The sequence below is a fragment of the Nansenia antarctica genome (genome assembly GCF_963989245.1).
Source record: "Nansenia antarctica genome assembly, chromosome: 6".
Lineage (NCBI taxonomy): Eukaryota > Metazoa > Chordata > Actinopteri > Argentiniformes > Microstomatidae > Nansenia > Nansenia antarctica.
Genome location: NC_137676.1, coordinates 9,170,539 through 9,188,038, shown reverse-complemented (window position 1 = coordinate 9,188,038; position 17,500 = coordinate 9,170,539). Strand labels below are relative to the sequence as shown.

Sequence of the window (17,500 nt, the reverse complement as noted above, 5' to 3'; positions counted from 1 at the left end):
ACTTGGCACTCTAGGTGGTGAGTGTTCCGGAATGTTTGGGCAATTGGGGAGTTCAACGGTCTAGTACCAGACTTATAGGACTCTATATACCAGGGTTAGGGTTAGGGTTAGGGTGGTGAAGGTAGAAATAGGAGGATGGGCTCATTGTAATACATGGAATGGAATGAGGAATGGTATAATTACAATGGTACAATATATAATAGTATGTAGCCCATCTAAGTGTAGCCTAGCCTGCCTCTCCTCCCAGGGGCTAATGTAGCCTAGCCTAGCCTGCCTAGTCTGCATCATTCCATTATTAATGGTGTGAGTGTCAACTTTCATTACCACACATAGGCGAGATGCCTATCTACCATGTTCCGCTTATCAGAGAGGCTGCTGCAGTGGCATGATGGCGGGGGGGGGGAGGGGAGAGCTGGGAGGAGGGAGAGAAAAACAACCAACATGTCTGTCTATCTTTCCCTCCGTCAGGGTGATGGAGTGGAGCTAGGGGGACGAAGGTGAACGGATGACAGAGGTGCAGCTCAGAAGCTCACTGACACACACACACACACTCGCACACATGCACACACAAACACACACACGCGCGCGCACACACACACACACACACACACGCGCGCGCACACACACACACACACACACACACACACACACACACACACACACACACACACACAGTATCTACTGCAGCAGAGTAAACACTACATTAGTAATCTGTGTCAGTGGGTTGGGGTAGTTGTTTCTGTCAGCGAAATAAAAGAACAATGGGGCGTCACAACACGATGTGTGACCTGAATACTTGAATACCCTACTACCCGGGCCAGGGGAGGCTAGTGGAGGTAGAAATCGGAGGCCGTCCCCTTTCTACCTCCTCCCGTCTCCCCTGGTGAGTTTGCTCAGACACAAGGCCCAACTATGAAGACCCATTCTGAAGATGGAACGGTATCAAACACACAGAAGTTGTTCTCTTTCAAGTCTAAACAGGATTATATGGATGTGTGAAGGTGTCGAAATCAGCCAGGAACACAAGAGGGAAAACCAAGGCAACTAAGATCTGTCTCCATGCCAACAACCTTCTCTCTCACCCCAGCACCAGGTTCACACCAGAACATTATCTCATATCTCTCTCTCTCTCCCTCTGCCTCTCTCTCTCTCCCCCCCTCTCTCTCCCTCTCTCCCTCTCTCTCTCTCTCTCTCTCTCTCTCTCTCTCTCTCTCTCTCTCTCTCTCTCTCTCTCTCACACAGCAGACTACTAGCTCCTAGACATCTTAGAGAACACCCACAGCTATCGAACCCCAGTATGAAATTAACACTGAAACAATGTCTACTCTCTCGCAGAAAACTCCTGTATATTTATTTATTTATTTAAGCGGTGGTACTACGGTACGATGTTGCTAGGTGCTATGGTACTATGATGCTATGTTGCTAGGTGCTATGGTACTATGATTCTATGGTACTATGATACTATGTTGCTATGTTGCTAGGTGCTATTACTCAGAGAACATGAGGCTGGGACTATGGCTGTTGTTGTTGTTGCCCTGAGTGCCTTTCAATTCCATTCCAATCATGTTCCCTCCCCCTCAGAGGGAGCGCACCGACGTTTACCTCAGACGTTTACCTCATCACACACACTCGCACCAGTGTTAGGTACACGCGCACGCGCACGCGCACGCGCACACACACACACACACACACACAGAAAGAAGCGAGAGAGAGGGGGAAATAACAAATAGGTTTTGTGAAAATGGCTTGTGCCAGAGAGAGAGAAAGAGCTGGGCTCCATATCATCACTCTCAACAGGCTTCCTCTGCTAGTCTTCCTCTGCACCGATGACAACACTACTGGACAGGTCTAAGCACATTCACACCAGACACACCACATACATACTGCTTTCATCTATCCTCTGTATTCAGATCAGTGCATATAGGAGGAGGAGACGGGGAGAGGATGGCAAGAAGGAGAAGAGAGGAAGGAGAAGAGACGAGACGAGGAGAGAGAGAAGAGGAAGGAGAGGAGAGGAAGGAGATGAGGAAATGTGAAGGAGAGGAGAGGAGAGGAGATGGGTAGAGGAGACGAGGAGAAAAGGAGCAGAGAGGAGAAAAGAGGGGAGGAGAGAGGAGGAGATGGGTAGAGGAGACAAGGAGAAAAGGAGAGGAGAGAAGAGGAGAGAAGAGGAGAGAAGAGGGTAGGAGAGAGGAGGAAGGAGATGAGTAGAGGGGGGCAAGGAAAGGAAAGGAGAGGGGACGAGAAGAGGAAGGAGAGGAGACAAGGAGAGGAAGCCAGTTTAGACTGTTGGGACCCAGCCACGGTGTCAGTGATGTAGCAGAGAGCTGAGACTGGTCTGGTCTGTTTCACATGAGAAAGCCAACACACTAATCCATTCTCAGCGCTATGCTAGTGTGGAGGTTGGAACACAGCCAGTATGTCTCTGTGACTCAGGGGTCCTCACTCTCAGCCGCAAGGAAAGAGGCGTCTAGTTTAACGCCTGTCGTTTTCTATCTCAACGGTGTCAACGGCCCTGAAATAGCCCAGGCAGGAGAGATATCGCTGTGGAGTGAAACACTTCTCTATTCAAAGAGAGAGTAAAAACACAATTATCCCTGCTCTCTATCGAGAAAGACACACAGAGGGAGCAAGACAGAGATAGAGAGAATAAGAGAAAATTAGACAGACGGACAGACAGACAGACAGTCAGACATACAAACAGTCAGACAGTCAGACTGCTATCGAGAAAGACAAACAGAGACAGAGACAGATAGATAGATAGAAAGATAGATAGAAAGATAGATAGATAGATAGATAGATAGATAGATAGATAGATGGATAGATAGATAGATATAGATAGATGGAGGGCACAGACAGACAGACAGACAGACAGACAGAGACTCCTTACCGTATCGGCTGAGTGACTTGGTGAAGGTGGAGGAGTTGGAGATGTTGTAGGCAGAGTTCTGCTTGGGGACCAGGGCGATCACCGAGCCGTCTGTCACCTGGTAGTGGGCCAGCGTGTTCAGGTGCTTCCAGTCATTGTCTATCTTGGTGGTGATGTCCTCATCCTGGAGGATGATACGGGCCATCCTGCCCTGACGCCACTCTGGGGGACAGAGGACCGGGGGTTAGAACAGGGGGGGGGGGGGGGGGGGGGGGGGTAGGATGTGGGTGCGGGTATGTTTGTGTGGTCTGTGCTCTCTTTCCCAGGTCTCCTTACCCAGGTCCATGTCCCCAGCCTTGGGTCTCTGTGAGTAGGGGCTGCCCTTGTAGACGGCGTCCAGCAGCTTCTCCTTGACCTGGGTGATGGTGTCGCAGTTCAGGCCCTTCACCGTCACCTCCGGGGCGGCCTCGTTCTCCGGGTTCACACAGTGCAGCGTCTGTCAGGGAGGGGATAGATAGAGGGATAGAGAGAGGAGGGAGGAGAGGAGGAGAGGAGGAGAGGAGGGAAGAGAGGGAAAGAAAGGTCAGTGTCATTAAGAAACCATGATGTAACCCAGTGTTCCCCTCCTCTCTCCCTCTGCGGAATGCAGAGAGATGGAATAGAATGACCCCATCCTCCGATTTCTACCTGCATCCTCCTTCACTGATCCAGAATGATAATGACAGAAAACCTGTGTTTATACTCTGAAAGAAGGATACAATATTTGTATTGACCAGTGCTTGTAGTCGATCTGTGTGTATGCATGTGTGCGTGTCTGTCTGTCTGTTTGTTTGTGTGTGTGTGTGTGTGTGTGTGTGCGTGTGCGTGTGTGTGCATGTGTCTATCTGTGTGTGTGTGTGTGTGTGTGTGTGTGTGTGTGTGTGTGTTGTTGTACTAACCAGGGTCTTGTAGTCGATCTGCTGTCTGATAAGCTTGTCCTCGCTCAGTGAGTAGCGCGCCTCTCCTGTGATGGAGTCGATGGGCCCCTTCTCCATCTGCTGCTTCATGGCACAGTACAGCATGAAGAGAGGCTCCCCTGCACACTCCTGGAGACACACACACCCACAGCAAACACGCATATAGATATATTGTTTAAGTTTTGTGCTTTTAATTCTTCTTCTTCGTCTTCTTCTTCTTTATTTATATTTGTATTATTATTATATACCGCTCCGCCACATGTGCCACACCCCACTTTTCACACACCAACCTAAGACGCCCGCTCAGACTTTTATATCAACACACATATCACTGTAACTTCTTTTTTAATTGTCTGTATATCTGTCCATTATCTCAATCTTGTTTGTCTTCTATGTCGCTGTCTTTGTAATGCATTTTAACTAACCCCCCAAAAAACTAATGGTAGATGGACTACAATGGCCTCTCATTCACCCATTCACACACCAATGGCGGCAAGCTACCATGCAAGGCACCGGCCTGCTCATTGGGAGCAATTTGGGGTTCAGGACACTTGGACATGTGGCTAGTCGGGGCTCGAACCGCCGATTCGAACCGCCGATTTTCCAACCTTGCGATCCAACCTTGCGATCATTAGACACCGACTCTACCTCCTGAGCCACAGCCACCCCTAAGACAACACAGTCTCACAACCTGTCACACCAAACTAACACAGTCTCACAACCTGTCACACCAAGCTAACACAGTCTCACAACCTGTCACACCAAGCTCACACAGTCTCACAACCTGTCACACCAAGCTCACACAGTCTCACAACCTGTCACACCAAGCTAACACAGTCTCACAACCTGTCACACCAAGCTAACACAGTCTCACAACCTGTCACACCAAGCTAACACAGTCTCACAACCTGTCACACCAAGCTAACACAGTCTCACAACCTGTCTCCACACTGACACACCAGGCTCTCACATCACGCCGAGAGCTGAAGCTCCTGTCCACTGGAGTTCATCAAAGTCATTTCAACTCTTAATACTTCAGCCCAGAGACTGTCGTCTCTGTGATTAGACAACCCCCCCCCCCTCAACCCCCCCCCCCCCCCCCCCCCCCCCCCTCATCTAGAGGGTACGTGGCGTCGCAGCGGGCTAACAGGCTAATCTAAATGTTTCCTGCGTTCCCAGTATCACAGCCAGGCACTTGCCAATCAATAGAGTCATTACCCTCAGATCAGGGCAGAGAAAAACACTGGAAGAGAGGACACACTTACACATTCACACATATACACACACACACACACACACACACACACACATGAATGGGCAGGCACACAAGTGCACATGCGCACAAGCATACACACAAACACACCCACACCCACACACACACACACACACACACACACACACACAGTCACACACACACAGGCGCTTGCACGCACTCACACACACAGATACACACACACACACCGAAGGGCCTCTTAAGCACTCTCACTTTCTCTCAATCGTTAACCTGTTATTAGCATCAGTGTCAGCCGCCACCCTCTTCTGAGTGTGTGTGTGTGTGTGTGTGTGTGCGTGTGTGTGTGTGTATGTGTGTATGTGTGTGTGTATGTGTGTGTGTGTGTTAAAGACGCAGGGTTCATATTGGAGGATATGAGAGCTTATGCCTGTAAGTGCTGGGTAGGGATAACATTTATCTACCGTTCTTAGAAACACAGACACTCACACACACTCTCACACACACTCCAACTCTCTCCTCCCTCTCGGCCTCACACACATTTAATGGAGAGCAAAACAATCTCTTCAACATCTTGTGTTCAATAGGGTACAAACTTGAGACGTGTGCATTTCACAAGACTGTGTAAGTCCACTGTGCTGAAGCCTTGACGTAATTTTTTTGGGGCTAACGTGTGTGTGTGTGTGTGTGTGTGTGTGTGTGTGGTTGAGAGAAAGAGAGAGAGAGAGAGAGAGAGAGAGAGAGAGAGAGAGGTGAGGAGAATGAGTCCTGCACTGCATCCAAAGAACCTCCAAAGAAAGTGTGTGTGAGAGGCAGGAAGAGAGGGGGTGGGGGGTGGGGTGGAGAGATTGAGACACAGAGAAGGATGTGTGTTCGGGAGGTGAAGAGGTTAGCAAGCAGCCTCCACCCCCTGCCTCATCTCCTGCCTCCCCCCCTCAGCCCCCCTCAGCCCCTCTCTCTCCTCCCCTCTGCCACCATATGCTGGAAACGTCTCGTTAGCATCTGCGCTAATTAACCAGACAGCTGCTAATGAGAGAGAACACGCATATATCACTCCCTCTCGCCCCGACCGTGCTACGCTGCGCTACGCCACGCTTGTCTGTGAAATCATCTTTAATACCCACATCTATGCTTCGTTAAGACACGGAATCGGACACTCCTCCGTCAGGGAGCAAAGGAACAAGAGCAGGAGAGGAGAGGGAGGAGGAGGAGGAGGAGTGGAGGTGAGCACCTAATGACCGCAGGCTAGAACGAGTCTGTCAAGGATATAATGATGGCGAGCGATAAATAATATATTAACTATCAGGAAAATAAATACGAAAATCTAAGGAAAGGGCGAACGGCCCAGAGCCCAGAGCAGAGAGAGATACCCAGCCCACTAATACCTTCACAATAACACGCCGTACAAGATCAACCTCATCACAAAACCATGAGGAGAGTCGGAGAGCAAACTGACTGAATCGATACGACACATCCGTGTCGGGGGGATTGTTTCATCTGAGTTCTTTTGGTTCGGTCTGGTGTTTGTAATGATGCCCCGAGCTGTTGAGCTGGTGTTGATGTCGCTGGAGAAACCTTGGTCGAATAGCTCAAGTGTTTTTCTTTGATCACTCGCTTCGTGTCTCTCCTCGTCTCCTCCTCAAAACACATCTGACTCTCTGAACCAATGGGAGGTCAGACGGGAGAAACCTCAGACACTCTGCTGCTGTCTATGTGTGTGTGTGCGTGCATGCGCATGTGTGTGTGTGTGTGTGCGCGCGCGCGTGCGTGTGTGTGTCTATAGCAGCCCTCCAGAGATCCAGAGACCTACAGTATTATACATGTCGATGGAGAACTTACCTTGAGGAACTTATACAGGAGAAAGGTAAACCAGTTGGTCAGCATCTTTTCTGCCACCGACTCCGTTCTAACAGACAGAAGAAGGAGGACAGAAGGAGATCAGAACCAGTTAACATGGCTCAACTCAACAAGTAAAACCATATGCTTCAATGAATCCGAACCTGGCCTGTTCATGTATCGACTATTCTGGTCTGGATTGACACAGCTGTCACGGTGCAATGCTCGCCAGAGGTGAAACAAATAAGAGCTTAAAACAAATAGTGCCTCACGAGGAAAACAAACAAAACTTTATCCGCACGGTAAACAACCAATCTTCATTAAAACCAGACAATTACTATAATTGTGTAACTTCTCTCGTTAATCACAAATGAACCTGTCGCCTCACGAGGACCCCAGAATCACACCCCATGCAGACAAAGAGTAATTAGAATGGTTGCTAATTAGCTGACAGATTTTATTTTCCTCTAATATGAAACACAAAGAAAAGAGACCTGGGTGAACCTGTTTAGATCCTCTTCTCTCTTCACCTCACCTCTGAGTGTGTGTGTGTGTGTGTGTGTGTGCGTGTGTGTGTGTGCATGTATGTACATGTGTGTATGTGAATAGTCCTATGTATGTGTCCTATGTCCTATACTGTACATATTGTATTGATAACGATTGCTCCTGCTCTGTACATATCTACTGCATATATCTTATTGTACATATCTCGCCCCTGTCTGTACATAACTATCTGTACATATCTCTTTATGGCTTTTGGACTAAGCACATCTGGCTAGGTGCCGAATGCATTTTGTTGTCTCTGTACTTCTTGTACTATGCTAATGACAATTACATTGAATCTGAATCTGAATCTATGTGCCCCCCTCACCTCCGGAGCAGGAGTTTGGGGTGGTTCTTGCTTTCCAGGTTCTTGTCGATGAGGTCAGAGAGCAGCTGTTTGAGGACCCCCGTGGCGTACTCCATCTCCCCCTGCAACGCCGTCATGATCAGGGACGCCACGTTGCCACGGTCACGCATGGAGAATGACCGCTGCGCCTCCAATGTCCGGATGAACGTCAATAGGAAGTGCTTCTTTGTCAGCAATTGGCCGAATAATGTCAGAGCCTTCTCTTGATTGGCCTGGACCTGGGGGAGGGGCAGGACGGGGGAGACAGGAGAAGGACAAATCAGATCAGTGATAACCTGAGACTCCCTCCAATCAGAAGAGAGATACATGTTAGACGGAGCGACAGTATAATAATGTCAGGGCCTTCTCCTGATTGGCCTAGACCTGGGTGGGTGGGACGGGACAGGGACGGGACAGGAGAAGGACCAATCAGATCAGAGATACCCGAGACTCCCACCAATCAGAAGAGAGATAAGTGTTAGATGGCGCCATTGGACTGTTACATTTCATTTCATTTCATTTCAAGCCTTTATTTCAACATGGCCTGTATCATGACAATAACATGTCTTTGATGTATGGCACGTGAAATATACATGCACATACATGACATCTTGTATTGGCCATTGATAGTGTTATGACTAATAATAATAATAATAATAATAATAATAATAATAATAATAATAATAATAATAATAATAATAATAGTGTAATAGTCATAAACAGAAGGCCATCGAGAGCCCTAGAGAGAGTGAGAGAGAGGGGGGGGGATGCATCAGACGCTGCTGAGGGTGCAAGGGGACTCCCACATTGTTTCCTGGACTCCCCCATTGTTTCCACGCCACAGTTTGTACGGCTGCAGGGATGTGGGTCGGACTGGGTGGTGAGCCCACTGGCGCCCCCTCATGGGACAATTCTGGCTCCCTTCCTTAACACCCTCTTTACCTCGGACCTCCGGCACACAGATACACAGATACTTGACATCTGCAGAACTTCTTGGACGATTCTGCTATTGTGGGATGTGTCAGTGGAGGCCAGGAGACCGAGTACAGAGGACCTGTGGACAGTTTTGGTGAGTGGTGTGAGCAGAACCACCTGCTACTCAATATCAGCAAGACAAAGGAGATGGGGCTGCAAGTACCTGGGGGTGCACCTGGACAATAAAGTGGACTGGACTGGTAACACAGATACAGTATATGGTACAGACATTCCTGTACAAGAGGGGCCAGAGCCGGCTTTATTTCCTGAAGAGGGTCAGGTCCTTTGGCGTTTGCAGCACTCTGCTGAACATGTTCTACCAGTCGGTGGTGGCCAGCGCAGTGCTGTACCGGCAGCATCGAGGTAGGTGACACCAAGAGGCTGAACAAGCTTATTAGGAAAGCTGGTTCTGTCCTCTGTGTCACCCTGGACACTGTGGAGGAGGTGGCCAATAGGAGGATGAGGACCAAACTTCTGGCTAGCATGGACAATCCCTCCCATCCCCTACATGACACTGTGGCAAAGCAGAGAAGCTCCTTTAGGAACAGACTACTATAACCAGGGAGCGCTATAGGAAATATGTTCTGCCTGCTGCAATAAGACTACTTTCTATTTTATTCTATTCTATTTTATTCTATTATTCTATTGTCACTTTATTTTGTTGTTTTAGTTTGTGATGTGAACTGCTATAACACCTTAATTTATCATAAAAATCAATCAAGTACCTATCAATCAATCCATCCGTCCATCCATCCGTCCATCCATCCATCCATCCATCCATCCATCCATCCATCTATCCATCCATCCATCCATCTATCTATCTGCAGGGCATAGCCCAATAAAGACAGATACAGACACACACACTGGGCACCACACACACACACACACACACAGACACGCACATGCATAAACTACACTGTTAGTCGATCTCTCCTCTCTACAACATGGCCTAATAAAGTGTCTCCATCCTCTTCTGAGGGACTAAATGAGATTCTAAAACCTCTAGAGAGGGAGGGATGGAGGGAGGGAGGGATGGAGGGGAGGGAGGGAGGGAGGGAGAGGGGAGGAGGGTCTATATATATACTGTGGGGAGGGAGAGAGGGAGGGAAGGAGGGAGGAAGAGAGAGAGGGTGGAGAGAGGAAGGGAGGGATGGAGGAAAGGAGGAAGGGATAGAGGGAGGGAGAAGGGAACAGGGTCTATAGACTGTGGGAGGGAGGGAAAGAGGTAGAGATGGGAGGGAGGGAGAGATGGATGGAGAGATGGAGAGATGGAGAGATGGAGCAGGAGAGCAGAGCTCCAGAGCAGTAAGAGACTGAACTCAGACTGATCACAGTACATACCTAATCCTCCTCCCCCTCAATCCCTCCCCTGCTCTCTCTCTCTCCCCTTCCCTCTCCCCCCCCCTCCTCTCCTCTCCTCTCCCTCCCTTCCTCTCCTCTCCTCTCCCTCTCCTCTTCCTCTCCTCTCCTCTCCCTCCCTTCCTCTCCTCTCCTCTCCTCTCCTCTCCCTCCCTCTCCTCTCCCTCCCTTCCTCTCCTCTCCTCTCCTCTCCTCCCTATGTTTTAGAAGATTCTATTAGGTTCTATAGCAGCATTGGTAGTGGTATACTGACATAGGGTTAGTATAGGGTTAGTCTATCTTGGTTAGTATAGATCTATCCGTGTTCTGGAATGTACCATTAGGTTCTAAAGGTCATATTAGGTTATATTAAGTTATGTTAGGTTCTATAAGTTCTAGAAAGTTCTATGGGGCAGTGGGAGTGGTGTACTGACCCGTACCTCCATCTCCTTGAGGACCGGGTGGTCCTCAATGCCTGGGAACAAGACCCTCATGGCGTAGGTCCGGTAGTCAAGGAAGGGGATGCCCGCCCCATCCAACTCCTGAGTCAGCTCATGGATGTCTGTCTGCAGCTCCGCAAACGCTACAGGGACAGACAGACAGGTGGGGAAACAGGTGGGGAAACAGACAGACAGACAGACATACAGACAGACATACATACAGACAGACAGACATACAGAGAGAGAGACTGTTACCTTAATGGAATGTACACTGAGCATTAGATAGTGTGGGGGGGGGGTGAAAGAAAGAAAGAGAGAATGATAGAGAGAGACAGAGAGCGAGAAAGAGAAAGAGAGACAGAGAGACACAGAGAGAGAGAGAGAGACAGTCATAGTGAGATTTACATCAATGGTTATGGGTTATGGGTACACTGTAGTGGAGGCTGGTGGAGGTAGAACTCCAGGCTCAGTTTGATACCATTCCTTATTCCATTCCGATGCATTACAATGAGCCCGTCCTCCGATTTCTACCTCCACCAGCCTCCCCTGGTGCGCTAAGCAACTGTACACAGTGGTCTGTATTTACATGTGTATAATGGTTACAGATCTGTTTTCTGTATGTATTACAGCTCGACAACAGCTATGCATTGCAGTGTGTTTTGTAAGTTAAATATATGTAAATAGCACCAATAGACAGTAGCCTATCAAACCCACGCTAATTGGCTTCAATAAAGGGACAGACGGAGAGGCAATTAGATGGAATGTTTAATATGTTATTTACAGGAATTAAATCTATACTGGAGGAGATGACTTTAACAAAAGACAACAACAGAGTTGCAAGGAGAGAGAGAGAGAGAGAGAGAGAGACAGAGAGAGACAGAGAGAGACAGAGAGAGAGAGAGAGAGAGCGAGAGAGAAAAAGAGAGAGAGAAATAGAGTAAAAGAGAGAGAGAGAGAGAGGGAGACACAAAAGAGAGAAAAGAAAGAGAGAGAAAACAAAGTTCATGGGAAAGAAAGTCAATTAACTGCATGAGTGAGTAATTAATAAAGGAGTTGCTATGCGTTTCATGCATAATTTCCTGCAGCTGTTAATGCCCTGCGTGTGCAGTCTACAGGGAAGGGAGATGGAAAGAAGCTTCTTACTCCTCTGTCTGTCTGTCTGTCTGTCTCTCTGTCTCTCTGTCTCTCGACAGGTAGGGTATCTGGAGAAAAGTTCCCTACTCTCCTGTCAGGCAAGCTCTTCTCTCTTCTCTCTGTACTTTACTACACTGCAGGACTCCTCTTTTCCTCTCTCTCTCTCTCTCTCTCTTTCTTTCTCTCTCTCTGATAGCGTGTGGAGTCTACTAAGAGGCAACATGGTACCTGTCATACTCTCTCCTCTCTCTCTCTTTCTCTCATTTTTCTCTCTGTCTGTGTTTCTCTCTCTTCCTCAGTCTGACTTGCTCTTTCTCTTCTTACCTCCAAACCCCCCCCCCCTCTTCCCTAAGTTAAAAGGGAAGTGTTCAATCCAGAACAAGAGGAGGATTGTACGAGCTGTGATCCTGTGTGCCTGGTTCTCTCACTTCTAACTGTGTGTCTAAGCACCTCTCACACCCTGCAGAGCCCGACACACAGCTGATACCCTACCACCCTGCAGCTACTGCATCTCATCTATTGCTAAGTAGTCATTAGCTGTGTGTGTGCATGTGTGTGTGCATGTGTGTGTGTGTGTGTGTGAGTGTGTGTGTGAGTGTGTGTGTGTGTGTGAGTGTGTCTGTGTGTCTGTGTGAGTGTGTGTGTGTGTGTGTGTGTGTGTGTGTGTGTGTGTGAGTGTGTGTGTGTGTGTGTGTGTGTGTGTGTGTGTGTGTGTGCGTGCGTGCGTGTATTGTTATTATGATCACAGTACTCTCTGATGGGTCCACTAGCACGATTCCCTGAACTCCACATCCCCCCGAACCCTTATTGACACACACCCCCATCCCGCCCCACCACCCCCTGTCCCCCCCAGACCCACCCCTCCGTCTGCTACTCCCGTACCCCCCACCACCGCCGTTATTATTAGCCTAGCCTGGCTGTAGACGCAGGGGCGGGCCAGGGGGCGGGGATATGGAAACGCTCTACTTCGTGAAAGCTGCTGGTGTTTTCTCTCTAAGCCAAAATGTCCCCTCAAGCTAGGCAGATATCTACTGAAGCTACGCAGATATCTAGTCAAGCTAGGCAAATATGTACTCAAGCTAGGCAGATATCTAGCCAGAAGCTAGTGTGCAGAGGACTGAATGCCTGCGTGTTGTTTTGTGTGGGGTAACACGGGACAACGGGAGCTTTAAATTAAATCTCCTTTAGCCTTCGTCCTCCCTTTATCTCTCTCTCTCTCTCTCTCTCTCCCTCAACCTCAACCTTCCCTCCCTCTCTCTCTCTCTCTCTCTCGCTCTCTCTCTCTCTCTCTCTCTCTCTCTCTCTCTTTCTTTCTCTCTCTCCCTCCCTGCCAGGCTCGTCCTCCCATCTCTCTATCCATCAGTGAAGTGGTGACAGGCAGTGCTGGTAGCTGGGACTGACAAGGTCGCGACCCCTCAGGATGGACACACACACATAATAGCCAATTAGTCCTTCTCAGTGTGCTGGCTCGGAAGACCACTGCAGACCACAGAGAGAGACACACACACATGCGCACACACAGACACAGGCACATGCAGGCAAACACCCGCACACACGCACACACATATGCACACACACACGCACACACACTCACAGGGTACATCTGCAAAATCATGACAGAGGCATCAGCCCTTGCATCCACACCAACCTGTTACCATGACGACTGGACAAGTTGGAGCAAGTTGACATATACCAGAGAAAGAGAAAGAGAGAGAGAGAGAGAGAGAGAGGGGGGGGGGGGGGGAGAGAGAGTGTGTGTGTGTCTTTGTATGCGTCTGTCTGTCTGTCTGTCTGTCTGTCTGTGTCTGTGTCTGTGTCTGTCTGTGTGTGGGTGTGTGGGTGTGTGTGTGTGTGTGTATGGGTGTTTCTGAGTGTGTCTGTCTGTGTGTGTGTGTGTCTGTACCCTCTTTACACTCCAGCGCCACTCTAGACTCCAGGTTGTCCATTTGCAGCTGCAGACGTTTGAGGGTGCGGTCGGCGTCGCGCGACTTCCTCTTATAGGCTATCAGCACGGCGATGATGACCAATAGGAGCAGGCCGCCGCCCCCTCCGATGCCGATGATGGCGGGCAGGGTCAGGAGGCTGTCTGAGTAGATTTGGAGGGTCCCTGGGGAGTACTCGAACCCACCAGCACGGATCTGATACACACACACACACACAAACACAATGGCAAAGATGTTAATCAAACAAAAGCAAAAGCAATCACTACAGTCAGAGAATCTTCCCCTCAGGAGCTGAGGTAATTAATAGTACTGAAAATTGGAGGGAGGTTTCCACTAAACTTAGAAACACACACACACACACACACACACACACACACACACACACACACACAGGCCATCACTGGAGTATCTCAAATCAAGTGTTCAGTGGGGGGTTGGTCGCTAGGTGGATGACTCATTATTTAAGTGCATTTAAAATACTGTCTTGATGTCAAAACAAACAACACAAAGTTAGCTGAAGGTTCCGGTAGAGTGTGTGTGTGTGTGTGTGTGTGTGTGTGTGTGTGTGTGTGTAGCTGTTTCACACACAACTTCAAAGCACCAATGGTGTTCCCTATTGTTTTGATGGAGCAAAGCATGAAAAAGAAGGCCAAACTAGTTTCTTAGAACAGGAGTCACAGCTAGCAACACAGCTGTCGATCTGAGGGGACAATACGCACACACACACGCGCACACACACACATATTCACACACACACACACACACACACACACACACATACACACACACACACGCACAGACACAATTATACACACACACACACATACACACACACACACACACACACACACACACACACACACACACACACACACACACACAGCCAGACCCTACTGGCTTCCCAGTATGTAGCTCAGGGTAGCGGGGGACCTGAGTACAGCTGTGGCCTTCTCTCCAGCGCCCCATGGCTCCCACTGGGACACACGACTATTTATACTGTCCTATTGTCAGGGGGGATGAAGTACTAGACCAAGACATGAAATGTCTCTACTGTGATGAGTGTGGATGTGTACGTGCGTACTTGTGTGTGTGTGTGTATGGTTGTGTGTGTGTGTGTGTGTGTTTTTCTGTCTGTATGTGTGAATGCGTACGTGTGTCTGTGTGTGTGTGTGTGTGTTTCTCTCCAATATTCAACATGACATTTGGGAAGAGAAGAAAAAAAACACAGAAATCCGGCTTGACGCTCCGAGCGCCACTGGTAGTTTGGGGAGCCGTCACATCGAATTACCACGATGTGTTTGCCAGAACTTTCGAAGTATTTTCAGGGCAAGAAATGTCACAAAGATAGTGTGAAAGGGCTGGACATGGGTGATACAGTCGGAGGGGGTGGAGTCAGAGGATTTATAGATATTTAGAAAGAGACTTTAAGGTTAACAGCAGCTGTACTTCCATAAAGAAAAGCCAGCCTTCATCCTTCGGATCTGTTGCTGCCAGATTATGCTACCAGATTAAACCAGGAAAGTTCAATGTTATTTGTAGGACCAACAAACATTGCGCCATAGAGAAAGACAGAGTGAACTAGAGAAGGTCAAGATTGCGCTTACATCTTGCCGGAAGAGAGGATTTCGATCATGTCTGTGTGTATGTGTGTGTGTGTGCGCGTGTGTTTGTGTCTGTGTCTGCGTGCGGACGTGTGTGTGTGTGTGTGTGTGTGTGTGTGTGTGTGGATGTGTGTTTCTGTGAGTGTGTGTGTGTGTTTCTGTGTGTATGCGTGTGTGTGTGTGTGTGTGTGTGTTTCTGTGTGTGTGTGTGTGTGTGTGTGTGTGTGTGTGTGTGTGTGTGTGTGTGTGTTAAACCCACCGTGACTTTGTGCTGTCCAGTGAGGTTGGGCCATTCACACAGCAGTTGGCTCTCAGACAGTGTGAGAACACAGGGGGTCTCGCCGATCAACACTGTGTAGTTGAGTCTGGAGTTACCGGGGGCCGCCGGGATCAGGTTACGACCCTAAGGAACACACACACGCACACACGTACACACACGTACACACACGTACACGTACACACACACACACACACACGTCAAATCTCTTATCCGAACCAATACTGCCCCATAACACTTAAGATATTAGACAGTATGCATTCCCAGCTCTTATTGTTGGAAGAGAGAAAGAGAGAGAGAGAGTGGGAGTGGGAGAAGGAGAGGGGAAGTGGGAGAAAGTGAGGGAGTGGATGTAAGAGATGGAGTTAATGGAAAAGAGAGGGAGTGGGAGGAAGAGAGGGAGTGGATGGGAGAGAGAGAGAGAGAGAGTCAGAGAAAGAGATGGGCTGAGAAAGAGAAGGGGGTTGGAGAGAATGAGAGAGGATCAGGTGTGAGAGAGGAGAGGATAGATTGAGAGAGGAGTGGAGAGACGGAGAGAAGAGATGGAGAGAGGAGAGAAGAGAGACGGAGAGAGGAGAGGAGAGATGGAGAGAGTGAATTATTCTGCCACCCATGGCTCCCAGCAGCAAGAGAGAGAGGCAGACTGCCGTCCAATCCCCTAACTCTGCAGGGCACTGCAGAGTGGAACAGTTTAAACATGCCTTCTATCCACTATCATTTCACCCTGCATCAGCGATGCACCCGCAGCAACACACACACACACACACACACACACACACACACACACACACACACACACACACACACACACACACACACATGAATGAACACACACACACTGCATCAGATGCGAAGTTAATTGCGTGGAGAATGTGATGTGTGTCTCCCAAATACTGTTGATTATTTCACTAAATTACATTTTCTCATTCTCATCAATGCTTTAATAGGAATAGCCATACTTTAACAAGCCATGGAAGGGACGACGCAATCACCAAAAAGGTTTCACTAATATAGCTTCATTTAACACAGAAGGCTGTTACGCTCTCCTTTTTGGTTTCAATCGCTTCACAGGAGACAAACAGTGACCCATGCTGTTTTCTTTCAAACAACTTTCACGGCAAAAACAATCCAACCTCAACGTAATCTAATATATTCACATCCAAGCGACTGTAGCATTTAGTGGGAAAAGAAAAGCTAAGCGTTTCTAAATGTTAGAATCAAACGGGACCATGAGCCTACCATCTCTCTAATCAGTTTAAATAACTGCAAATTAATACTAAACAAATACATTTAGACCTTGTGACCTCTTCTCCTGTGAGTGTCAAATTAACCTGAACCCAAGAATTTTACTCTGTGTACCCGTACATTGATGTAATAAAAGCAATTCTGATTCTGATCTGATTCTGATTCTGTTTCACCCTTCTCTAGAAATAAACCACCAACATGGAAATGAGCCTGGGGAGTGGTCCTTTTGCGTAGCAGAGCTAAGCCCCTTATTTCTCCTTCCTCACAGAGAGACTAGGCTAAGCTTATGGGTTGGATCCAGGGGAGGCTGGTGGACGTAGAAATCGGAGGTCTGGGGGGGTCATTGTCATGCATGGGTTTTCATTTAAAATCACATGGATTTGATGCCGTTCCTCATTCCGTTCCATGCATTACAATGATCCCCGACCTCCCGATCCCTACCTCCATCAGCCTCCCCCTGGAGATCTCCTCGACTCTACCATCTACATGATTCTGTCCTCCACAGTTTTTACAACACGTGTTGTTGTCACATGTATCTCTCTACTGATCCTTGCTCGTATCTCCCTCCTCCTCTCCTCTCTCCCCACCTCTCTTCTTCCCTATCCCTTCCCTATCCCCTACTACTAGGGGCGGCTGTGGCTCAAGAGGTAGATCCGGCATCGAATGATCACAAGGCTGGCGGTTTGATCCCCAGCTGGCCACATGCCGAGGTGTCCTTGGGCAAGACACTAAACCTCAAATTGCTCCCAATGAGCGGCCCGGCGCC

At 48.6% G+C, this 17,500-nt stretch overlaps 1 protein-coding gene across 1 annotated transcript in view; it reads right to left on the bottom strand.

Annotated features, from left to right (window-relative positions):
* The window catches only part of LOC308160242 (plexin-A1-like), a gene marked incomplete at both ends in the record, with an annotated part of 160,685 nt that overhangs the window by 6,861 nt on the left and 136,324 nt on the right, over window positions 1-17,500 (bottom strand). Inside the window, 8 exon segments of the mRNA XM_080534160.1 lie at window positions 2,891-3,091; window positions 3,206-3,365; window positions 3,808-3,954; window positions 6,896-6,962; window positions 7,764-8,020; window positions 10,535-10,677; window positions 13,572-13,806; window positions 15,472-15,615. Of these exon segments, the coding sequence (XP_080390286.1) occupies window positions 2,891-3,091; window positions 3,206-3,365; window positions 3,808-3,954; window positions 6,896-6,962; window positions 7,764-8,020; window positions 10,535-10,677; window positions 13,572-13,806; window positions 15,472-15,615 (1,354 nt within the window).